Source organism: Capsicum annuum, chromosome 3 (assembly GCF_002878395.1).
Source record: "Capsicum annuum cultivar UCD-10X-F1 chromosome 3, UCD10Xv1.1, whole genome shotgun sequence".
In the NCBI taxonomy this organism is placed as follows: domain Eukaryota; kingdom Viridiplantae; phylum Streptophyta; class Magnoliopsida; order Solanales; family Solanaceae; genus Capsicum; species Capsicum annuum.
In genome coordinates, this window is record NC_061113.1 from 266578777 (window position 1) to 266605103 (window position 26327).

Sequence of the window (26327 nt, forward strand, 5' to 3'; positions counted from 1 at the left end):
ACCCTCCTAAAGTTCGAATATGTCTCAGAAATTTCGTGTATAATTCAGGATGGAAACAAAGCATTTTTCTTTTTTTTTTTTTTAATAAAAACACACAAAGTTTCATTTACACAAAAGCTGTTGAGTTAATATAAACTCATAATATGTATTTTAGATTCGCCCTTTTATTCAGAGGTATAACACAAAAACTCATAGATATATGCAAGGGGTAAAACATATTATCTTCTAGAAGGGGAAAATAGTTCAATATAATTGTGGTTGTTTGTTTCTTACGTAACCTAGGTACACAAATTATAGAAGTATGAAATAAACAAGTCATAATTATAGATGTCAAGAAGTATGAGATTCATTTCCTTTCCCATTTAAAATGCTAGTTTTGTCAATGGGTAAATACTCCCACATTAATAATAGTTAAGTTATGGATGTGTAATATTATGTCATTTGGACCCCCTACTCAAAGAGTGAATATCTTTGTGTAAAGTCAACTCTCTACATGTTATACATTACTCTTTCGGCGTAATTTAAATATCTTAATTTGATTGGACATAAAATTTAAAAAAAAAAAAAAAAAAAAACTAAATTTTGTGATCTCCTTTAAATATTGTTACCTTAAAATTGTTATATAGAATATCGAAATTGAGAAATTCACGAAATATAGTTTGAGGAATAGACCAAAAAGAAAAATAAGATACTTAAATTGACTCGGGATAGTAGAATATAATTGAATAATTGAGAAAAGCTTGATTATCTTTATTTAGTCGCAGCAGTGATATCATGGATCCTCTTTTTCCTCTAATCCTTCCTATTTTCAACTATAGTACTAATAATACTACCATTTGATTGTGTACTAAGCATATGCCAATAAGATTTAATTAGATGTAAGAATCAGCTTAACATATGGTTAATTAATAGAAAGACAAGTTTTAGAAGATTGATAGATGATTAGTTCTGTTGTAAGCACTGATTAAATTACAAGCTAATTTGTAAGTCAGGAGGACAATGACCATAAGTATTTTCAATCAAATGACAAAATGTAGGTCCAAGTGTTGGAAACATTTGTTGCAATTACATCTTATAATAATTAGTTTTGACCCTACAATTTGAGTTACATTTAAGGAAAGTCTTATTTACATAACTTACAGCAATTATTATTACATTACTCTGCGAGTCTGCGTCTCTTTCTTCCTCTTCTTCTTTTAAATTGTTGATTGATTCATGATTTTAACAATAAAGGTGTGACACTAATTTGCTTATTGTGATGCTTAGGGCTTAAAAAAAAGATTATATGTCTAGCTTACAAAGTAAATAAGCAAGTTTCAGCATGATTAACTATACTTAAATACAATAGCAAACACTAAACATTGAGTTAATAGACTTTTTTTCTCAACGTTTATTGGGCTTGAATTTATGCCTGATAGTGTCGATAACATGCTAGCTAAAATATATGGAAAGAAATTAAGTTAGTGATTCTGTCATTGTTGAAATTTAAACATGAGATCTTATAATTTTAAATTCTCTTCATCGATCACTAGATCATACCCTTGAATGTTTAACGTTTGGCTTTGACAAATACAACTTCACCCCGTACGCCTGAAATTTGTAAAAAAACTTCAAATCCAAATATTTTTAACTTTAATCTCATGAATTTGAAATTAACTTTGAAGTTACTAAACTTGTAAAAAATTATGAGCTGCTATGTATTTTTTTAATAATCATATTGTCTGAGTTAGCTTGCTTGCACGCAGTTTGACTAAATTTTGAGATACCTGACAACTCCCACCTCCCACCTGCATTTTGTATCTGGTAACTTTATCGGCTAGATTTATAAATAGCAGAGTAATGCACTTCAGCCGAAAGGACTTTGTCACCAAGGAGAAGAAAAAAAAATTCCAAAATAAAACCTTGGCATCTGACATAGCTAATATAATAGAAAAGAAAACACAACTAGATTAAAGAAGAATCAAACAATGTACAAAATCTCAAATATTATTTATGACCTAAGAATATCCACAAACACAAGAGAAAAGATCTAAAACAAGAAAAATAAGCACTACCTTTTTTTGACAATTTCATATCTCTAAACAACAAACTGATTGAACATGGCCACGATATTCATCTGGTGTGTCCAGTTTTCTCCACGACTTCTCTTTACCATCACTAATTGGATCAAGTTCATATCTACTGTGGAGTTCACCAAATCTTGAATTTCCCACAGCTAACAACTTCCCCTGCCCCGCTGTCAGGTACGCCACGTTGGATATCTCAGCTGGCAGTCTCGCCACGTGTCTCCACGTGGCATCGCACCTTGAGACCACGCCACCATCTAGGCACATGTACAGTAGTCTCCCGTCACCACCCGCAATGCAGGTCTGGGGACACGTGTCAGCACACAGGAAGTCCTCCTCGAGGCCCCACTGCCGCGTGGCGGTGTCGTACACCTCAGCGCTTCGCTGGAATTGACCTTGTGCGTGCGTAGGATAGCCACCGATGACGTGGAATGTACCATGATAAAATACGCACTTACACTCGTCTCTTTCAACAGCCATCTCCGGCAGCGTTATCCAATCATCTCCCGCCGCGTCATACAACAGAGCCGACCTCAGTGCATTTTTCTCGTCATTATGCCCGCCGGCGACAACGACAAATCTCTTCGAATCCGACGAACACCCGAAGAACAGCCTCTGATCTCCCGGCATGTCCGCCCCGCGTCGCCACGTACCCGATATGAAACTGTATATAAAAACGCAATCCATAACCCGCCAAGTAACCGGGTCACACCCGCCTATCACCACTAACTCCGACCCGACTCCGACAACCCGGCAGAACATTGGCAACCCATCAACCAACTCCGGTATCGGCGGCACATCATACCAGCTTCCCTTTTCCTGATCATAAAGCGCGAGCCGATAGAACTGAGTAGAGGAAAGGTTGATAGTACCACTAGGTTGGGTGATGGCAGTAACAACGGCTTGGACCAATGCGAAAACGGGTCGGTTAAGACCCGAGTCTTTTCGTCGTTGGAGAAAGGCGGGGTGTTTAATTTCGCGTTTCCAGTTGCTGCATACAGAAGAAGCTATTGAGAATTGATCGAGAGGAAGACGAATAAGACATTCGAGAGCAATATCATTAGGGAGGTCCGGAAGAAGATCCATGGAAAATGGAAAATTAAGATAAGATAGAAGAAATTAACAAATTGGTACTATATCAAATGTATAAATAAGGAAGATTGGAGAATAGAAATATTAGTAATGTTTTTTCCTTTTTATTATGATCTCACTCATGCATAAATATCATTGAGGGTTCAGAATGGTGACAAACTATAGGTTCTCGGTGTTTTGTGGGCCACTAATAAAATCTCCCTCCATTTCGTAATAAATAAATTATTGAATTTTACCACAAAGATTAAGTAAAAATATTAAAGACATAAATTTAACATAATTTTTTATTTTTACCCAAAAAAAAAGAAAAAAATTGATCTTATAATACATTTTTAAAAGTTAATTAATTGTCAAATCATAAAGGTAAATTTAAAAAAAAATTCAATGATTCACTTATTTTGAAACACCAATAAATACCCCAACAATTCACTTATTCTGAAACGAAAGTAATAATAATCATAATACAATAAATTGAAAAAGAAAATATCGATACATAAAATAAAAAGAAGAGCGTAATAAATAATCAAGTTAATTTTATTATATTAATTTTTAAATATAATAAATTTTATATTTCACAAACTTTATTAGATAATAAACTAATATTTAATAATAGAGGGAAAATAATAAAATATGATAAATTAGCATTAAACTTTATTAAATATTTATTTTTAATAGAGTAAACAAAGACAAAAGCAATAATTTAAAAGGGCCTGGGGAATGAGCGATAAAGGGTTGGGGGGTTTCTAGTTGGACCAGTGAGCACGCTGATGGAGGACCACTCAAAAGAAGCAATGTTCTCTCTAGCTATCATTAGGGTTCACGAGTCAACATATAAATTAATAATCGAAGGAGGTTCGACGTCTTCTATATATATAAAAAAGATTATACATAATTATATCATTGATTTTGTCTGAGATTTTTAAAAAGATATTTAAACTTTATCATCGATTTATTACTCCACGATTCTTCTTTATTTCATTGCAAACGCATCATTTTTCGCTGAATCTCAATCACAACAAAATGAGTGAAGACACACGTTAGTTAGGTACTGCCATGTGTCAACTAAGTTTAATTTCATATTTTTTAATAAAAAATTTCTTTTTATTTAATTTAACACCCCACCCACCCCCTCTTCCACCCATCCAGCAGCTCCCCGCGTCAGCAGCTCCCCGCGTCAGCAGCTCCCCTCAAATCTCACCCCCATTCAGCACCCCCATTAACATCTCCCCCCCAACCCCCTCCCACACTTCGTCAGCATGCATTCCCTTTTTTTTTTCTGGTTCAAATCACTTCAAAAAATAGTTTTATGATTGAATTAAGTTTTAAAGATAGTTAAATGATATGATTTAACTGAAAATAGAGTTTTAATGATATGATTTTTTTTTAAAAAAAAAAACTTCAATGGAGGAGCTTTAATGGTGACATTGTGTTGAAAAGTTTTAATGGCGTTGAAGAAGAAATGGTGGGTAGTTAAATGATATAATTTAATTGTAAAATGAAACTTTAATGAATGATTTTAAAAAGAAAAAAAGCTTCAATGAAAACTTTAATGGTGAATTGAGTTGAAGAAGAAAGAGTGGGTGGGATTGGGGGCGGAGAGAGGTAGGGATAATTTTATAAAATAAATAAATATTACTTTTTTTAAAAAAAAGAATATTAATTATAAATCAATTATTTTACACGTGACAGCTTTTGATTGGTCAAAAAAGTCAAATTCGAGCTTTTTCACGCGCCCGAGGCGCGTGCATACATGCAGAGGGTCAAAATGGTGTGTTTGCAACAGATTAAGTAAGAATCATGGGGTAATAGGTCGAATTCAAAGTTTAGGTGTCTTTTTAAAAATTTCGGCCAACATCAGTGGAATAATTATGTATTTACTCTATATAAAAAATAATTTAAATTATATATATATAATATAATTTTTTATCAAAAAAAATTCGGATGAACCTCTATTTCAAGTGTAGCTCCGCACCTGCTTACTATCCAACATGGAGGTATTTACCAGGTTAATTGAGCTATTTCACCCTTAGTTTGACCTGTCATGTTTTACACTTTTACCTGTCAAAATGAATCTACTTTAAACAAGTGGTTTAAGATATGCTATTCATCCTATTGATATGAAAAAGGATTTTGCAAGTTATAATACTTTTATGTATAAATTTTAAACATTTGAATTTAAAATATAACATTAATTTAATTCAATTTAACTTTAAAAATTAATCAAATTGATTCTCGTAAAGTAAACGTGACAAATAAAAATGAATAACACTACTTATTATTACGAGATCTATTAATTTGTTCACTTCTTTAATACTTTTCCTGTTCTATTTTAACTATTCACTTTTTGTTTACATGAATATTAAGAAATCATAGGTAAGAAGGTACGCTTTATTAATTCATCCGTTAAGAGATTTTTTGAGACTCTACAAACAAGAAAAAAAAAATTAACTAATTCTCTCTTATTTAATAAGGTAAACAAGTAATATGAGATAAATTTAATAAGATGAACAATTAAAATAAAACGAAATAAATCGTAACATAGCTTGCGAAAAATGATACATATTGTACTGGTACTGTAGTATATTCACATAAAGTTAGAGAAGTTTGTATTGGTATAAACTATGGTACTGCCTCGGTCCCATTTTACTCGTCTCAAATTTTCAAATTAGATTTTTCATTTTAATTGTTATTTTTTATTAATTAAGATAAGATAATTTTTTTCCTTTTATCCTAAGTATTAATTAATTTTTTTCTAAATTAAAATGTAAATATTATTTAATAGAAATATTATGATAAAATGGCTATGTTGCTAATTATTTTTTTTTAATAAATATGCGACGAGTAAAATGAGACGGAGGGAGCAGTGCACTTCAAGTGCACGCACATTTATTCATCTAATAACAACCACCAATAGGCAATATACCTGACATTAATTCCTATCTACATCAAATTCATCATTTCTGGTACAGCTAGCATTTAATTTGTTCATCAATAATAAGCCATCTATTCTTAATATATTCTCGTTATTATCCATCGAAGACGAAATACTATATACATTTATATAACAATGGTGCCCATAAAGATAATTAATCAACTGCCTCCAAAATCACTATATTAATATCTGTATATCCTGATGTAGCTGTTTATATATATCCAGTGATGGCTCTATTTTGTTTGAATCAATGCGATTTTATTTAAAAAAAAATGTAGAGAATACAAAGAAACAAATGAGAAGGAAATGATTAAATTCACAAAATGTCTTATTTAATTTCATCCTCTGGACATGTAACAGAAAAAATCAAAAAAATTAAATATTTAAAAACAACGTAGGCAACAAAGAAAAGATATGTATGTACGTCACGTACAATGACACATAACTCATATTTAATACTATCCAGCCTTCAAATTGCCTTTTTTTAAAAATAAAATAATAATGTTTTCCCTTCATGGACGCTAATTAAGCATGCTTCATGTAATTAGATCAGTACAAATGCTATACAAGAAGTCTAGTTGCAATTTTAATAAGTTATTTAAACATATTTTGATTAATTGATACTTCGTATAGCTATTTTGTTATCTATATTTGGTCATTAATTGGTTTAATTACTTGATTTCTTGTCAAACAAAAAATTGCATAATTAATCATTATATTGAATTGATCTTCTTAGTCTTCCTCCAGGCCAAGAAGCAACGAAGAAAAGGACAGCAACTTTGCTCATGTAATATATAGAGCGACGTTCAAAATTCTTTAAATGATTATAAATTTCATTTGATAAATCTAGACTTTTCTTTTTAATAAAAGCGTCCCACTTTGACGAGAACAAAAGGTTTACCCTAAATATAGAAGGTAACTTCCTTTACAAACAGACTAAAATAAAATAAGATACAAAAAAAATAAAAATTAATGAAGTATGATGTATCCTTTAGCAGCGTTCGATTGTTTGTAATATAGAATAGATTCAAGATTGAGTTGATCTAAAACAAATAACCGTTGCCTTTGTTATTTCACAAGTGAATTTTTATATAAGAACAAAAAAAATAAAATTCAAATATTAGAATAAAAGTACTTAAGAATTCTTAACGATGGTTCATAATTTGTCATAAAAGAACGAAAACATTGAAATTCAGGTATTAGAATAAAAGTACTTTAGAATTCTTAACGATGATTCATAATCAATTTCAAAAAAATAATAAGAATCGCATATTAGTCCTGTGAAAAATACCCCATCTAGAGTCGAGTAAACTAAGTCTTCATGCGATTCTTCGTGGCTTTTTGATTAGTGTTTACTGTTGCTGATGCAACTACTCTAATTTAAATAAATTCATCGTGCCGACATATCTAGATGAGCTTACAGACCAACATAATATTTTATTTCTTTAATTTATTATTTGATCATAATAATCTTGAGTGTGGAGATTATCATCAGCCCCCAAAATGGACAAGGAACGATAAAGACATCAAAGGTTAAGAATTTGATTATTTGATGATAATCTTGAGCTTGGAGATTATCATCACACCCCAAAATGGACAAGGTAAAGACATCAAAGGGTTATATTTTATCCTTTTTAAGTGTCCAAAAACAAGGAATAAAAAGACATACGGAAACTTTATAACTAATGAGTTTACAGTGGGAATATATTCAAAAATTCCCTAATTTGGCATGACGATAATTAGTTGACAAACTAGATATAATTCGCAAATAACCGATTTTATTATTTGTAGCTGACAACACTATTCTGGGCATTGAAGTAATAGAGGGGACTATCAGCAATTATATGATGGGAGATTCATCTTTAAAATGTGCCTGCTAGTTCCTAAACAGACGACATTAACAATTAACAATTATGGCATTAAACTAGACATTGTTGTTATAGTCTTATGGCCTTAGTTTCCTTAACATTAACAAGCCTCCATAAGTATCTGAAGCACTGCGGAGTCATAAGCTGTTCGGACCATCAATAGATGGACCAGAACATAGTACGTAAAAGATAATAATTCAAGCTTCATAATGTCGTATGTTACATACAATGGCTACATTTGTATTTGAAACTTAAAGCATTAGACAAGATCCAGATGCTGTTAGAAAATCAATACCGAGCTGCCAAATCAACTAGATCTCTGTAGTCATCAGGGACGTAAGACTTCACCTTGAGCGATTCTTTTCCTGGAGAGATGTATTTCAAGCCAACAAGCTTCAAACCTGCGATAGAAATAGATACACATAATCTGTTGGTTTCTCCCACACTGAAATAAACTTAGCATATGCTTTGATTTATAGAATTGCCTGAGATAATAAACTACTATTCTTTCCCCGCACAATCACAATAGAAGCAATGTTCAAAACTTGCCAGTCAATGTCAGTTGCAATTATAGCTTCCACACGAAATAATCACTTTCAAATTACTTCAATTTTTTATCATCAATTTTTTATCATGTACGGAATTCAGCAAGTGGCTGATATATGAACTACATCTCATATGTTATCTCAGTGATAATTTTCAAGCAAGAAAATATTATGGGTTAAATCACCAAGTTCCTATGATTTCTAGTAGAAGGTGATCAACTAGAATAGACTTGCCTAAGTTACTAAAGACGTCCCTCAAATGAAAATACCCAAAACTGAAATAATTAGTTTTTTGTTTTTAAATTATTTCAAGTTTGTTCCGAAATTTATGGAATTCGGCAGGTAGGCTATATAGGAAATAAGTCTACTATGTATTTGGTGATGATTTTCAAGCACGAAAATATTGAAGATTAAATTACCTAATCTCCTGTAATTCAAGTTCCTAAGATTATTCAGAGCTAGTAGGTCGCCAACTAAGGCGGCCTTAACCAAGTTAATCTCCTACTAGCTATGCTGATCGGACTCTCCAAAAATGTCAACAGATGCATGTCGGATCCTCCAAAAATAGTGTATGTTGAAGGATCCAGCATGGGTGCGACAACATTTTTGGAGAGTTCGAGCAACTTAGCCTACTAGTACTGGAAGAAACTTAACTAAGTACAAAATGAATCCCCAAAGACTAGATTCTGATACCCTAACTTGCACTATCTACCAGACATGTAAATAACCTAGTAACCACATTCCTCTGGACCTTCTGCACATATTTTCTTTCCCTGTCTTGTAGAATTCTAATGCAAAATGTGCATGTGTTACCACTATCTCGCCAATACTAGGTCATATAGTCTGATAAACGTCCCAGCTGGAGGACAAGAAAGTCTCCTCAAGTAATTACCTTCCCAAGACTGTAGGTAGAACGTCTAGCATGTTGTAGGCTAGTTTCACACCCCTCTCTCTCACCCAAATTTAACAAATGATTGCGAACTGAAGAACGAAAATAAAACCCAGCAAAGCTACAACAGAAAATAATTTACAAGAAAATACTCACTCTCATTAACCCGTCCATATAATAATCTTTCGCCTTTCCAATATTCCAAAGGCCTTGTCTTCATTCGTTTGCTTCGTCTAACCCCACTTTCAAATGATGTACCAGCTTCTGTCAAATTCAGGGAATTCTTTATCAAAAACACAGATGCAAGACTTTAACAGATACATCCCCATAGACACAAGAGTAAAACCTGCAAGACTTGGCCTAGAAGAAAGAGTTTTTCTTTCACGCCATCCGGCAGCAGGTCGTTTTGCTTTCTGTTGCTTAGCTTTTGCCTAATGCATCAAAAATATTGCATACCAATCAGTATAACCAATACAGCTAAAAAATACAACTGCAAAAAACACAAGCATTTACATGTAAACCTAGAATTGGCAGACGTCATGGGCTATAACTTATGAAGTGTTCAATTGATTATTTAATATCCACTTATGGGGCTACACTGGGTTTGTTGTTGTTGTTGATATCCGCTGTCACGTCAAAAAATATCATCTCTTATACAAATTGGTTCAAAATTTAACACCGATAGATGGTCAGAACTTCATCTGGGTTCGAAGTCATTTCAGTAGACAGCTTAAAAATGTCCAACCCCTAGACAGCAATCAACATTTGGTAACACAGATTAGTGGCATCATTGAATGTTTTCAAGAGAATCAAATAATCATGGTTATCAAAAGCAGTTGATGCTAGTGCTAAATTTGGAAATTGCTATATGCTTTTGTACAATCCACCAATAGTGTTTAGTCATCTACGGATTTGTTTATGTACAGGCAATCCGCTTTACTCTTTTCTATATTACAGTTACAATTGGAAAGTCAAACAATTTTACTTTGACTTAGATTTTGTAGACTCTAATAATAATTGTTTTGGATAACCGGAAAATCTCTGAGGACCAAGGCAAATGGTTTGCAGCTCGATGGATAATGTGCCCACCCCTCTACCCTTCTCCAATCTCCACTTAAATACCAGGCTTTTGTTTGTGGCAGATATTCTGACCCCATATGCCATCAGTTTTTGCTTTTGGGAGAGAAGGAGTGTGTTTGTGTATGTGTGTGCGTGTGTGTGTGTGAGTGAGAGAGAGAGAGAGAGAGTGTTCGCGTGTTTGTGTGAGTGTTCTCTGATAAAGCGTTTCTTCTCCTGTATAATCCAAACTCCAAAGATCAACTTGGCAAAGAAAATGGCAAATCTACGACAGGAGTTTGCACGTTGAGTTTGCTATATAAATAAAATAATAAAGAAGAATTCAAGAATGGAGATAACCTGGGCGTGATGCTGAGGGCTCATCTCGGAAAATTTAGATCTCACTTCTGTAGAAGGAACTTCAACTGCGAATGAGATCAATTGATCTGTAAAAAGACACCAAGTTTCTCAATTTCTTCCCAAACATTAGACAGTTATTATTAGTAAAGATATGCAAAGTACAGTGGCTCATATCATTACCTATCCCCATTCAAGAAAAACGACATAAATTTAGAATGTACAGGCAACTAAATTTCAGTGAAAGTCTTTGGTAGTGAAAAGTGAAACAGCCCAATTCAATTTGCTTGACAATGAAACTATGACAACTTAATAATGTAAAGAGTGACAGAAGCTCAGTGAATCATTGCAAAAGAGAAGGTGATGTGAGAATGATTTCAGCAGCTGTAGGTTATATTTGGAAGGTGGCAGATTATTTAAAACATAAAAGACAGTAAAGTAAGTCATGATTTTTGACAACCACAAGTTCAAAATTCTCCGCATCAACTCTTTTCATAAAGATACATCACATGCATCCTCCCATTAAAAAGATGGGGATGAAACGGAAGATGGAAAGAACAGTTATAAGAGAACATCTCCAAACAACCTAAGGTATTGGTCTCCTGTAGCACAATTTTTGGCAAACATGGGTAGTTGTATCTTTCCAACACTTCACACCTTAATCTGTAACCTGCAGCAGACCTAAGAAATGTCCAGCTTCCGAATACCATGAATCACATTAAGAGTTTTATATTCAAGTGGGTCAAAACCCAAATAGTTGACTACAGATGATTCCATGAAAAATTCACGTGATGTGTTAGGCTCAAAAAAGACAGATTATTTTGAACATGTACAAATATTTGGCTTTACAAAAGAATCTTGGCTAGAAATAGACAACGCTCAAATGTATCATCTTCTGAAATGATGACTTTATATGAAAAAATCATCCAAAATAGAATCTCACCATCATATAAGTCTTTGACAGAATCCTCAAAGTGATGATCTTGTTCTGCAGGATGCGCTGTTTCTGGTGGCATATTGTCAACCTGATGTATGAGTGAAAAATGTCAGAATCAGAATTATAACTCCTGTAATGATGTATCAAATGTATAATATAATGGTAAAAAGTGGATAGACTTGCCTGCTGACCAATTTCAGTTGATTCAAAATCCTCAACAGCTGTTTCAGTGATATAATTGGCTGTATCATCAGCTTTTCCTTGAGCTTGAAGAGAAGGTAGCGTTTCTGCAAGCACTTCCCCATCCTGCATCTTTTGACAGGTAACATAGGATTCAGTTTCAAGACATTGTTGATCCTTCAATACATTGTTTATAACTGAATCATCTTTCACTTTGTCAAGCCCATCAGACTCATTGTGCAAATCCATATTTCTCATATCTAAGTTGGTCTTAGCATTAATATCGATATCATCATAACCATTTTGTTGATCCATCCTGGATCGAGATCCATGTGGCCCAGTTTTTACGCTATCTCTGCCTGAATTCTTTTCCTTCAGTTGTTCATGCGCTAAGTCTGAACCTCTTAAAGGAACCATGATATTTGTATTTTTGTTTTCTGTCTCGCCCTGAGATTCAGTAGGTCCAATATTATTATTTACACATTGTGAAATCATCTTCACGGACCAATCTGCATGCTCTGATTGTAGATCAATGTTGAGAGGCGAAAAAGGATCTCTCAGGGGATTTGACTGCATAATTTTCTTTTTCAACAAAGACAATGAACCAAATGGACTTTTTGGTGGAGTGGGTGATCCTAAATTACTGGCAGGACTTTCTTCATGATGTTTGTGAGTGGAAGGTGTTCCCTCAGTTGCACTTTTAGCCAACTCCCGCATCTCCAGTGAAAACTTCCTAGGCCTCTGAATCCTCTCTCCAAAAGCCTTACCATAAGGCTTTCCATTAACAGGGAACTCAGGAATACATAATGTGCCTAGTTCAATGGGCTTGATCTGCAATCGCTCTTGCAATTTGGATACTGCCATGTCCCCATCTAGATCTTCACCATTACCAGATAGCAATTCATCCAAAATCTCATTGATTCTGCTTTCTGTCTTCTTTATTGATCCTGTCAAATTGAAAACCAATCATCACCTCTGATATACATTCTGTTCATAGAGAAGTTAAAAATAGAATCTAGAAATCAGAAGCTATCTATCTTGATTAGTTAAAACCACTAACCTATGAAATCGGCTTCTTGCAGTTCAACGTTGAGGCCAGGGATCTCTTCTGGCAACTGAGAACCATGTTCAGCCAGAATATCATGCTCCAACGTCTCTTCAGATGATATAAATCCATCATCATTCTCAGGCTGGCTGGATGAGAAACGGTGCTTATACCTCACCGATTTGCTGAGACAGAAAAGAGACAACTTGTAAAAGGTGCAACAGCAAGTTGAGAGGATGATAATGGTAAGAGGCATTTCCATGTGGGGAAAAAAAGAGTAACTAAGTATACCCCAAGATGCCTGGTCGACGGCGCCGTGCATTGGCTGGTGGATTATTCACATCTGGATCATGGATACTGCCGCCCTTCAGTCTTTCTATTTCTTTTTCTGCATCTGTAAATTGAGCATGTGTAAAACGATTACTCTTTCTCTAAGTACAAATATACTGTTTTCAGTTGCAGACATGACCAACTTGCAATGTCGAGATAACAAAAGAAACATAATCACCTTCTAGCCTTTCAGCAGCTGAGAAAAATTCCAGTGGATCTGAAAGTTGCTCAATGTCTAAACGCGGAGCTAAGCTGACAGGAGGTTGACTGCAAACACATAGCAAAGTATGCTAACGCCTTAGTTTCAATAGGATCTTATTTGAGAATAAAGAAAAGACTATCTATAATTTACCTTGTACTAGGCTTGAGAGAAAATCGAGCCCTTTTACGACCAAGACCTGGTCTTCTATCTTGGACCTTCTCCTTTCCCTTCATGGCAAGATCCCCGTCAATGCCCTTAGATTGTATAAAACTCGTAAAGTTGGTGTTCAGAAGTTCCGCACCATTATCCACAATTGCTTTAGCCTCCTCCAACAGCCCAGGACCCTTCATTTCCTTTGATTATCATATTGAAGGAGAAAAACTTTATCATAATGACATCATCCAAAATCAAACAGATAACCAAAACAAACATATAAATTACACTACTTATGCACCCAAGGGTGTGTCCTAATGGTAAATGAAGTGGGTGGAGGATCATGAGGGTCTCAGATTAAAATATCAACCGAAAAAAAAAAAAAAAAAACGCTAGGTAATTTCTTCTCATTTGTCCTAACCTCGGTGGACATAGTTGCATGGCACCTGTTAATGATGGGAGGTGTAGGTATCACGTGGAATTAGTCGAGGTGCACCAAAGCTGACCCAAGACACCGTGGTCATATGTTGGAGTTACTTAACAGAGTGTGTACCTCGCATCTCCAACATCATATAAACGGAAAAAAAAAAAATACAACCGCCAAAAGAAATCCAAGTTTGTCACAGTAGTAAGTCAAAAACTAAAACAAGGACAAAAAAGAAAAATTAAACTCAATTCTAACCGTACAAATTATAAATTGAAGTTCCAGTTCATTGCAGGAACAAATCGAAAAACAACGAAACAACTGTAACTTACTAAAGCTACTTAAATAACAAAATCAACATAATTTATCCTCTAAATTAACTGAGAAAATCTATAAAACAGCTAAAACTCTCACAAAATTAAGAAACATAAACTAAAAAAATTACCATAGACTTCATGAAATTATGAATCGACTCAAGGTCTTTGGAATCTACTAATACAGAGGCGTCAGTAGAAACCCTAATTGTTTTGGGAAGCAGAGAAAGTCCGGCAAGGCCACGAAGCGGATCCACCGGATCGGAAACAAGAGTTTCGTTTACCATCTTCCAATAAGGAGTTGGAAGGAAGTTGCAGAAAGTTGAAAAAGCAACACGAGCTTTTCGTTTTTGCTTTGAGTACTGTGTGTGTGAAGTGAATGGTTATTTATTTTTTCTTTATTTTAATTTTGAAAAATTGGGACTGAGCGGGAGTGAGGATGAGATTGACTGATAATAGAAATTTATTTTTTCGTTATTTGCACATATGCCACTCTAGTAAATGGTTAACATCCGTTGCTCCGCTCGTTGAAAGATTTTTTGCACAAAAAAGTCCAGATTTGCGTTTGGTGTGTATCGATCGTTTCGGTTCGATTCGATTTGATTATAAATATCATTAATTTGATTTATTAGTTTTAATTTGTAAATACGATTAATCAATAAATAAATCAATCAGATTTTTTTATTAATTTTTGATTTATTCGCTTTTGATCTTTAACAATTTGTTTTTTAGTTTAATCGATAAGAAAATGTTCATATAAAATCAAATGATTTTTCAGCATTTCTAACAACTAACAAATGACATATCGTTCAAATAGTTTCAAATCCCACTGTTATGCTAATTGACAGATAGTACAAGTCATAGTTTATTTGTATTTTCCATTAATTAACCTTAATCTATTACAATAGGTTGCACTGATAATGAATTATATTGTATGAATCCTATGAGAATTCAAATATAAATTATATTATAATGAGCTTCATCACGGATATTTGTTAGTTTTTATTCGCATTTCCAACAAATTAAAAAACAAACATTATCTTAAAATTGACGAATCTTAAGAGACATATAATTACATTTCCCACAATTTCTCAAATATCTTTCTTATTTTCATTTTTTCCCGAACACAACAAAATCAAGTACAACACAAACGATCATAAGATTTCAGACAATGAAAGCAACTTTGAGCTCGCTAGAACTTCTTTATCACACAGTCACAAATAAGTCTAGTTTACACTAATATATAAGTAAAAATTAATGGTTATCGATTTATTCAATAATTCAATATTAAAAAAGCAAAATCGAAACGATAAGGCGATAAAAGTATTTTATAAAATCATTTAAACTTGTTAACCCAAAAACTCAAGAGCAATAAGGCAATAACAATTTTTCGATTCGATTTTGCACACCCTTATTTGTACTTTAATGAAAGGTTTAAATTTACTCTTTGTTCATTTACCAACAGTCAAACAATCGGTCATAATTAGCTTTTGTACACATTGACCTGCGTTAGTTTCAATAAAAAGTTGTCGTGTGGCATAATATTAAGAATCCTATTGGCTATTAAAATCAAGAGTATTTAAAAGAATTTTTTTTAGAGTGCTATTAAGCGTTCCAAAAGATCTCATCTAACACATTCAAATAGTGTTTTTTTTTTTTATAAATTTATGAAAATTTCTTTATAAGTAAATGAAATTTGTGTCATTTCAAAGAAAAGTTTGTTTCATATTCTTTCTCTACTTTTTGATTCAAATTTGACATTCGAAGCAAGGAACTTCAACATTTCCTTTTTTTTTTTCACCAATTTACAATGTGCATAGCGTAACATCAAATTTAATATGACACTTTTCATCAACTTCAAATCAATATTTGATTTTTTTATTATTATTACTGTACAAGTAAAACACTTTTAATTTAACATATTATATTGTAAGATCATTAATTAAGTCCCTAGTATTTATAATTATTTTTTGTATGCAATATCTTTACGTTTTTTGAGAAAAGGGGTGCTACATAATATAATAAATACTGCACAATATGATAATCGGGAATGAGCCTGATTGTAGTGCATTAATTCAAAATACTTCAGAAGGCAACTCAGACAGTAGAAATGATAGTAGATGAAAATCATCGATTGAATAAATTTTAGCTCGGTATAAAAAAATTTAAGGATAAAGCTGTTTATTTTAAATTTCGTAATGCATTAATAGAGCATTTATGAGAGCAACACAGTAATCTTGAAAGTTGAATATTTACGTCAAAATTAAAATAAATTTTATCATAATGTAATAGTTATTTAATTATATTTCATCAATGATTTCACTTTTATTTGAATTATCTATTTTTTTGGTAAATAAATTTTATTATCAAAGTAGCAAACAAAACAGGGCAGTAGACTTGGACATTATTATCCCCAAGCCTTACTGAAGCATTCTACCTATTGTTCCCTACCTAAACTTCAACTATAATCAGGGGTAATCATTCAATTGCTGCAACCTACGAGCTAATTTGAAATGTTGGGATCCTTTTACATGTATTGCTTGAATAACTTGTCTAACAATAACCTTTACATTGCTTTGTTTGAGCTGAAAAATAGTACTGTTACGCTCCCCCCACAGATAGTACACAGCTCCTGCCAAGGTCATCCTGTACACTTGTGCTGAGCTACTTTTCCCCTTCATATGTCGAAGAGCCCATTGGATCTCCTCCGACCAAGTAATGCATCCCCTTTGAATTCCTTATCAATGTAGTAACTTTGCCCATACAGCGCTAGCAAACCTACATTCAAATAGCAAGTGTTCGATATCTTCATCTACTTTTTGACAGAGGGAACAAGTCGTAGAATCAACTAGTCCCCATTTTGCAAGTCTGGTTTTTGTGGCCAACCTCCTATTCACTGCAAGGTACATGATAAACTAACATTTAGGGGCGCCAAAGTTTGACCACACCAGTTTCCTCCATGTAACAGGCTCCATTTCGCCTCTCATTCTTCTATACACCTCTTTCATCCAATATTTAACCATGTTCATGAAGTCATTTGCTGAGTAACCTGCTGCTTGGATATACTTATACGCCTTTATAATTCTTTGGACTAGCCATGTTGCTTGTTTACAATGAGTCCCCCATACACCACCCTTCCCATAGTAACTATGCACCCATACCACCCATAGTTTATCCTTCTTCTGACACAAGTTCTATAAAAGTTTGGCTAAAACTGCCTTATTCCATGTATACAAATCTAAGAAATTCATGCCCCCATTTGATCTTGGGCAGCATAGCTTCTCCCAAGCAATAAAAGCTTTTTTGGAAGCATCCACATTTCCTCGTCCATAAGAATTTCCTACAGATGGACTCAATAGCTTGGATAACCTTTTTTGGTAGAGCAAAGATCTATGCCCAGAATACTTGGATAGCAAACAAAACACTCTTAACCAACTGTGCCCTACCAGCATAAGAGAGAAACCTAGTAGTCCAACTAGCAATCCTTCCAATCATCTTGACGATTAGATGTTTACATTGGATTATTGACATCCTTTTAGTGCTCAAAGGTACTCCTAAGTATCTTATAGGTAGTTCCCCTTTTACAACCGTAGTTCTTGTAGTATCTGGTCTTGAGCTGTTTGTTGCACTCCACCAAAATACACATTGCTTTTCTCAATATTTTCCACCAGCCCCGAAGCTTCGGAAAACTGCTTGAAGCAGTCATATAAACATTTCACAGATTGAATATCCCCTTTACAAAAAAACAAAAAATCATCAGCAAAACTTAGTTGCATAATTTTTTGCTTCTTACACCTTGGGTGAAATTGAAATTTAGGATTACCATGTAAGGTTTTTAGGATCCTGGTAAGATAATTCATAGCCAATACAAAGAGAAACGGTGATAAGGGGTCTCCTTGTCGTACTCCTCTTTTGGCATGGAATGGTACAGTAGTCTTCCCATTTACTTTAAAAGAGTAGGTAACCGTTGTAACACATTGCATGATCCATTTTATTACCACTTCTGGAAACTTTAGTTCATACAGAATTTGCTCTAAGAAACACCATTCCAAGGAGTCATATGCTTTTGCTCATATCTACTTTAACCATGCATCTTTTAGAAATATCCTTTGTCCCGTAGCCTTTTACTAGTTCGTGGCTTAAGATAATATTATCACTAATTACTCTGCCTGGGACAAAAACTGATTGATTATGATCAACAAAGTAAGGCATCACCTTCTGCAATCCAGTAGTTAGCACCTTGGAGATGAGTTTGTATAGGGTTGTGCAGCATAAAATGGGTCTATAGTCTCCAACCTTAGAAGGGTTCCCTGCTTTAGGAATAAGATTCACTGCAGTGCAATTTATTGGCTTATACATAGTACCTGTCTCAAAGAATTATTGTACAACCATTGTGATCTCAGTTCCCACTATTTGCCATGCCTTTTTAAAGAATAATGCATTGAATCCATCTTGACCGAGTGCTTTAAGATCACTAATATCCTTAAGAGCCTGCTCTATTTCATCCACAGTGACTTCTGCTGCCAACATTTGTTGTTGTTCTCTATTCAGTGTATGTCCTAATTGCATTACGGTTGCATCAACACTTGGCAAGATAGCCGCAGACTTCCCTAAGAGCTCTCTGTAAAATATTAGAATTTCATTTTCTAACTCCTCTAGTGCAAAGATTCTGGTGCCATCTGATGTCAAGAGACTAGTAATCGTATTTTGAGCCACTCTATTCTTCAACTGTGCAAAAAAAATATGCAGTATTTGCATCCCTGTTCTTAGCCACTGGACTCTAGATTTTTGTTGTATAGCAGTTTCTTCAATCAAACTCCATTTCTCTAGTTTTATTTTCAACTCTTTCTCAGTATCTCTATTGTCAGCTACTGCATTAGGATTAGTCATGTTCTTTTGGATTTGCTGTAACTGAGTTCTAAGCTCTTTTACCTTTGTACTTACTCCCTTAAACTCCTCTGTATTAAGGATCTGTAAGGTGGTCTTAACTTTTTAAAGTTTTAGCCATACACCTTTCATACCATTCACATTACTTCCCCCTATGCTAGAGCCACCTTGTTCAACTCAAGGTGTCCAACAATCACATTAAAAACTCGAAATGCTTCACGAGTGGTATTGGGGATAGATGTTATCCAATTCATTTGAATTATCTATTAATATGTATAATACATAATATTTTCTTGCAATTTATATTATTTAAAAACTTAGGTTATAAAATAATTTCAGATTTAATGTTTATATAAGAAAAGAACATGAGCTGTATATGATGATTATGTAAAACAAAAAATCAATTTGATGAAAAAAAAAAATAAATAAATAAATAAATATATATATAATATAATATTAAAAAAATAATAATAATAAAGAATATTCTTTTGGGTGTAAAATTTGGTGTAGTGAATTGGAGTTGGTTAACACCAAATTTATGCCACACTAAATTTGAAGCAAGCGTTGGAGATGTCCTTCGTGAGAAACAAAAACACTTTTTGAGACATGGTGCATTGAAAAACATTACTTGTTCTTTTAAGTGTTTTTTTTAAGGCCAAACACATCGACAGGTCCCTCAACTTGGGACCATCTTTTACTTTGATACCTTAAGTAGACGTTATTCACTTTAGGCACCTCAAGTAGCATATGCGTGTGTTATTTTGGCACTTTCTGTTGAATCATTAAAAATATATTGTGTGCGTGTATTACACGCGTTGATGACGTGGAGCCAATTATAAAAAGATATTTGTCATTTTTATAAAATAATTTTTATATAATTAAAAAAAAATGGCAGCCTGGTGCACTAAAGCTACTGCTATGCGCGGTGTCCGGGGAAGGGCCCCACCACAAGGGTGTATAGTACACAGCTTTACCTTGCATTTTTGCCAGAGGCTGTTTTCAAGGCTTGAACCCATGACCTCCTGGTCACATGGCAACAACTATATAATTGATTTAAATAAATAAATACTAATAACTCCACCCCCACCTTATAGCATCTTCCTAACCACCCCACCCCATATCATCTTCCTCAACCCACCCCACCCCAAATCGTTTGTCGCCACCCCCCACTCCCAAATTATCTTCTGCCACCCACCCCACCCCTAAATCATTTGTCGCCACCCCACCTTCTCCTACCCCCCACCCATCCCCTTTATATTGTCTTCTCCAATCCACAAACCCTCGCCTCCAATCGATGCAATAATCCGACCAAATTGACATCAAATTTACAACAACTTAATGATAATTTTTCACCCTCCGTTCAAATTGACAATAATTTTCAATCAAATTGACAACAATTTGGTATCAGCAAAAATAAATTAGTCAGAAAATTATTTTAAGAAGGAACCCATTTTAAGAAACAAGAATGGTTAAAATCAACATAAGGGAAAATCAGCCATTCTTGTTTCTTGAAAGCAATCATTTTTATTTCTTAATTTCTTATTTCTTAAAGAAGGGAAATTCTTGATTTTTGTTAAATCACCATTCTTATTTCTCAAATAGCGAATTAACATTTGCTCCTATCATCACCTGTTATTGAATCTGTTGCATTTATCTCTAGTGCTCCTCCCTATGGATTCCTCCCGAACATAATATTCAATATATTTTCTTCAACTAAACGGTTGATTTGATGCTGCTCGAGATTGAATAGTGATCAAGGGAGGGACATACAAATTAAAGGGAGAGGAAAGTGGGTGAGAGAGTGAGGTAATGTCAATAATGTGTGTGTTAATTCAATCAATGAAGGGAAAATTAGTGTATGGTTATGTTACGAAAAGGAAAAAAAATGGTGGAAAATTAATGGATTGAAAGAGTGAGGAAGAAAGATGAAAAAAAATACGAAAATACCATTGAAATGCGCTTAAAATGCGTGTAACACACGCCCCGTGATGACTTAGCAAGAAGTTCCAAAATGACACATCAGTATACTACTTGAGGTGTCAAAAGTGAACAACGTCCACTTGTGGTAGCAAAGTGAAAGATGGTGCCAAGTTGAAGGGTCTGTCGACGTGTTTGACCTACTTTTAATATATATATATATTTTTTTTAGAAAAATACGTTTCGTCCAAAATAAAGCATCCAAAAGACATTTGGAATATAATAAAAGATAAAACCATCCTTGTAAAAGGAAAAGAAAGACATCAAAATTTGAATTATTTTAATTTTTTAAAAAAATAATAATTAAAGAATGCAAAAATAAAAAATTGACTTTATCAAGTGATATCAAAGTTAATAAGAGCTCTAAAACCATTTTCAACTTCAAAAAGAGTAATAATTAAATGCATTGTTAAATAGTTTTGTTAAGAAAATACAAGAGTTTTGTTTTAAAAAAAATAAAAAATACTTGATGTGAAAAATTATTTATATTTTGTGAAAGGATTATATTAAATAATAATAACTAATTGGTAAAGTTATCTTGTGCTCTCAGCACATGATAATGTGCTTGCTAACCTACGACATCGAAGATGGAAAAAGCACGAGGACAATCACGCAAGAATATTGAGGACAAACATATTTAACGGAGCTAAGTCATGAGATGTGAATCTCATTTTTGTTGGGGTTGATAGTTGGATCTTTAGTCAAGGTAGGGATATCGAGTCGATGGTAAAGTCCCAAGTAAAGATGAAATCAAGAGTCTAGTCTCCGTTTGGGTTGGGTCTCATGCCCCGAGTTAGATGTAGGAGTTGGGTCCAGTGATAAAGTGGGATCGGGACCTCGAAACAGGACATGACTCTTGACCCTAACTCAAGATTTGACTTTCTTTCATGACCTCGTCTGGGACAACTTCTAACTCTGAGTCTATCTTGGGATTTGAAATTCAAGTTCGAATTCAGATTCGACTCTCGACCTCAATCTCAACTTGGGATTCGAGTTCTAATCCTAGTCTCTTGACTCCTGATCCGACTTCAAAGACAAACCAAACTCTTTGCCTAGATCGTGACTTTGGTACCCCGTGTCATGGTACCTCGTGTCATAATATTTATCCAGGTTATACCTAAAAACTATTGAGACGATATATTTTGTACCAATCAAATACCTGAAAATAACTAACACAATCACTTATTTTTTAAAACTAGGTTAGCCGCACGTGCCTCGTACGTGTAACTTTTGATTATTTAAAATTAAATAATTTTGTCTATTACGAAGATTTTTAATGAAGTGCAGAATGTTCAAATCACTTCTCAAAGATCCTTCATACTTTACTTCTAAAAGATCCTTCACACTTTAATATAATAATGTAAATATAACATATATTTTATTGTGAGCACATATATATTTTACCACCATAAGTTTCAAGTGGTTAATGGATCATCACTTTTACGTTTGTCATGCAGTATCTCTTTTTCTTACTGCTAGAAGCTATGAGAAACGCATATATTTAAATCATATTTGTAGTACGATTTTTTTTTTCTATATTTAATTTTTTTTCTTATTTTTAAAGTTAAATCTTCAGAATTTGTCTAAAGCAGAGACTTTTAATGAATGACAAAAAGTTCCAATAATATTTCTATGGTCCTTCAAACTTTTAATATTATAGATTATAACTTATAGATAAATATAAATATAAATATAAGTATAAGTATAAGTATAAGTATAAGTATAAATATAAGTATAGATATAAGTATACTAGATATCGAAATGTTATTTTTTAGTCTCAATTTATATGATACAAATAAAATTTTGATAATTAATTATCTTTAAAATTTTATTTTTTAGATATTTTAAGTTATTCGCTATTGTAATTTATAATAGTTTTTTGACATTGTAATTTACTATTTTAAATTGTTAGCCATTATAATTTATAATACTCTCCTTGTCCAAAGTTTTGTAGCATTGATAGTCTATTATATTTTGAGAATAATTTAAGTTTTTAATTACTGAAATTTATAATACTTTTTCTTCTATTTCAATTTAAGTGACACTGATATAATTTCGAGAGTCAATCAAATATCACGATTGAAGTCCCAAAGTAGACATGTCTTAATTGACTCATAATAACTTATTAGAAGTGATACAATAAAATTACTATAAAAAATAGTTGTCAAAAAAATTTAAGCGGGCCTCATATAAGATGTCAAGTTGATTTAAAACATTAATAATTAATTTATCTTTTTTTTATTTATTTTATTTTTTTATTAAATATTTTTTAAATATTTAATTGACTCATAATAATTAATTAGGGATAAAATAGTAAAATTACGGTTGAAACAACTGAAACAAACATGTCATAAATGTCTATTTTACTTTTTTTTATCAAATATTATTAATTTTTTAATACGTAAATGATATATAATGTAGACACGTGATTTCGTCCTCTTAAAGTTCAATTTTATTCACTTTTACCCATTTTTTATTTTATCCTACCGTGTACCCTCATCCATGTTATTATACCCTCACAAAATACAAAAAAAAATAACAAACTCCCTAACAAATTCTATCCTATCCTAACCCCTACATCTTATCCTAATAACCTATCCAATCAAAATAAACCACATCACACCCTACCCCTACCCCACCTACCCTACCCCAATACCCACCCACGTGACCCCTCACAGCATATATACACTCCACATAATAGCACAATAGAGGAGCAAACCTCTATTTTTTCCTATATACACATACAATAGAAAAAAGAAGGAGACGGTGATCTTTCATTTTTGATCAATTACACAACAACACCATTCTCAATTCTATTCACACACAGACCATACACGATAACCCCACACACCATAAACGAAGAGGGATAGAGAATCAGGGAGAGAGGAGAAACGAAAATGGGGTAAAATTGAGTAAAAGTAGAGAGAGAGGAATGGATGGAAATCAGTTCGCACTACTCTGAAATTCCGACGAAGTTTTGCCGGAATCACTGTTCCCCCTTAAATCCGACACACCCAGCTCGCCGAAATTATCCAATCCTCGTCGAATTCCATCATAGAGACTTAAAATCGGCTCTACTAGTTGAAAACTAACAAAATCGGACCGAAATTTGTTAGTCGCAACTTTCATTTTAGTTATTCCGGCGAACTCTACTCCGGAATTGACTTGAGCTCATCGGATAGACCCATCACGGTCCCGAAATCCTCCATGACCGACTATTCAAGTTGATTCCAAGCGAGAATTAATTGGAAATTGTGTCCGGGTATTATTTGTTTTCTGCGATTTTTTGTTTTGGGTTAGTAGAAGACGAAAAAATGATACATACCAGAGCTGAAGTTCGAATGGAGGTTCAGAATCAAGGGTTTGGGTTATCGCATTTCTAGGCTGTTTCTTAACTGATTTGGAAAGCTCGTAGTCGAGGTTCGAATTGAGGTTCTTCGGTGCGCGGATTTCATCTTTTGATTGACTGATATTTGGAACAAAGTCGTCATCAAGGTCTAATTCTACTCTTTACCTTTTTTGTTTCATTGTTGATGGTATCCGATGCATTGATTCTAATATTGTGTGTTGGTTGATTCGTAATGATGTGAATTGTTGTTGTTCTGGTTTGGCATTTGATTCCCTTAATTGTGGATTGATTATGGATTATGTGATAAAATGATATCTCGTTAGGAGAATTAAAATTGATTGTTTGGGGCGGAATTAAAATTGATAAAAGTGAATACGTATTTGTTTTAATTCATTATTAGCGGTTTAATTTGGAATAAGAATGAATTTTGTTGAAATAGATAGGCAAATGTAGGTTCGGGTAGGCAAAATTTAGAAATAAGTGTTTCGTTGGATGTTTGAACGAGGAGTATGTGTTGAATATTTTCTACTTTATCGCATTCGATTCAAATGTATTTATTTAGCCGGGGAATGCCCCGAGGTCTTCTGTACTTATTCACCGGGGAATGCCCCGATGTATCATGTTGGCGGAAAATGATCGTGATGAAGGCCCGCGGCATAGGGTAAGGCATTGGAGCTTAGTCTAGATTTAGTTTAGAATAGGATTTATATTTTCGTATTTTTCTATTTTTGGACTGTATAATTGGACTGGACTTTACATTTTGGATTGTTTTGTTTTGTTATTGTTTGATTATTTTGCGTGCTTTTGTGTGGTTTATACAATTCTTATTGTCAAAAAAAAATAGTCGATACACTCTACCAAGCGACCGTGGTTGAACCACGGGATCGAGGGGTGCCTAACACCTTCCCCTCGGTCAACAGAATTCCTTAGCCGGAATCTCTGCTCGCAAACCAGTTTAAAGAGTCAAATGGTTTTGAAAAGGATTTTCCAATGGTGACTTGGCACACCAGATTATGTCAAGTGGCGACTCTGAATAAAAAATGTTAATAATCCTTTTCCGAAAAAAAATTTCATTTCTTGTCACTTAAATAATAAAACCCTTTCGAACTTTAAAACGAATATTTTTTGGAGTGTGAAAAAGGGGTGTGACAGCTCTGGTAACTCTGCTGGGGAATCTTGATAAGTTTTCAGAATTCGAGCTATATTTTGGAGTCGTATCGGCTTTGTTTGGCATTACGAGTGTATAAGCATTGTTTGGGATTATTGTTTATGTGTTCAGTTTTGTGCTTTTTCGTGCTCTTTATTTATAGTATTTATCCTATGTGTTACCGCTTTATATCTGTCATCATGTGTCCACCCCCCAGCCTTCTTTCTGCAACAAGTCCGTAGTACAAATATTGTACACAACTTCTAGTTGAGTCACCCTTATTTTAGGGGGGAGCCATCGGTGTTATGGAGTAGGTGGAAAGCAAAGCAGCCACTATCGACCATACGCTCCCCCGAACAGCCTTGTTAGTGAACCACAATGTAGGTCAACCTTTAGGTCATGCTTATGTGCATCATACGGAGACCTAGCGGGACCCACATGGCCCTTTGTAAGAGACTCACCTCTAAAGCATCCCTACGTGCTAACTGTTGCATTTTTAAGGGTAACGTGGTCATTTGACGGACTGATTTAAAAAAAAAGTGAGTCGAAAAGAATGAATCAAAAGGAATGTCGTAGT

At 33.8% G+C, this 26327-nt stretch overlaps 4 protein-coding genes across 4 annotated transcripts in view; 1 reads left to right on the top strand and 3 right to left on the bottom strand.

Annotated features, from left to right (window-relative positions):
• LOC124896922 overlaps positions 1-1085 on the top strand; it is a 5708-nt gene extending 4623 nt beyond the window's left edge. The window contains exon 3 of the mRNA XM_047408807.1: positions 1038-1085. Within this exon, the coding sequence (XP_047264763.1) occupies positions 1038-1085 (48 nt within the window). The remainder of the gene's footprint in view (positions 1-1037) is intronic.
• An 885-nt stretch (positions 1086-1970) lies between these two features.
• LOC107861857 (F-box/kelch-repeat protein At1g80440) lies at positions 1971-3303 on the bottom strand. Its single transcript, XM_016707234.2, has one exon. The coding sequence runs from the start codon at positions 3150-3152 to the stop codon at positions 2070-2072; it is 1083 nt and encodes a 360-aa protein (XP_016562720.1). The 5' UTR covers positions 3153-3303; the 3' UTR covers positions 1971-2069.
• Positions 3304-7987: 4684 nt separating this feature from the next.
• LOC107861856 (centromere protein C) lies at positions 7988-14843 on the bottom strand. Its single transcript, XM_016707233.2, has 11 exons — positions 14522-14843; positions 13650-13852; positions 13476-13564; positions 13259-13361; positions 12983-13152; positions 11926-12869; positions 11749-11830; positions 10809-10894; positions 9739-9823; positions 9549-9656; positions 7988-8359 (listed from the first exon to the last, which is right to left on the bottom strand). Exons 1-11 carry the CDS (start codon positions 14675-14677, stop codon positions 8247-8249), a joined length of 2139 nt encoding a protein of 712 aa, XP_016562719.1. The 5' UTR covers positions 14678-14843; the 3' UTR covers positions 7988-8246.
• Positions 14844-17971: 3128 nt separating this feature from the next.
• Positions 17972-19280, bottom strand: LOC107864725. Its single transcript, XM_016711157.2, has 2 exons — positions 18848-19280; positions 17972-18123 (listed from the first exon to the last, which is right to left on the bottom strand). The coding sequence occupies exons 1-2, from the start codon at positions 19278-19280 to the stop codon at positions 17972-17974; spliced, it is 585 nt and encodes a 194-aa protein (XP_016566643.2).
• Between the last annotated feature and the right edge of the window lie 7047 nt (positions 19281-26327).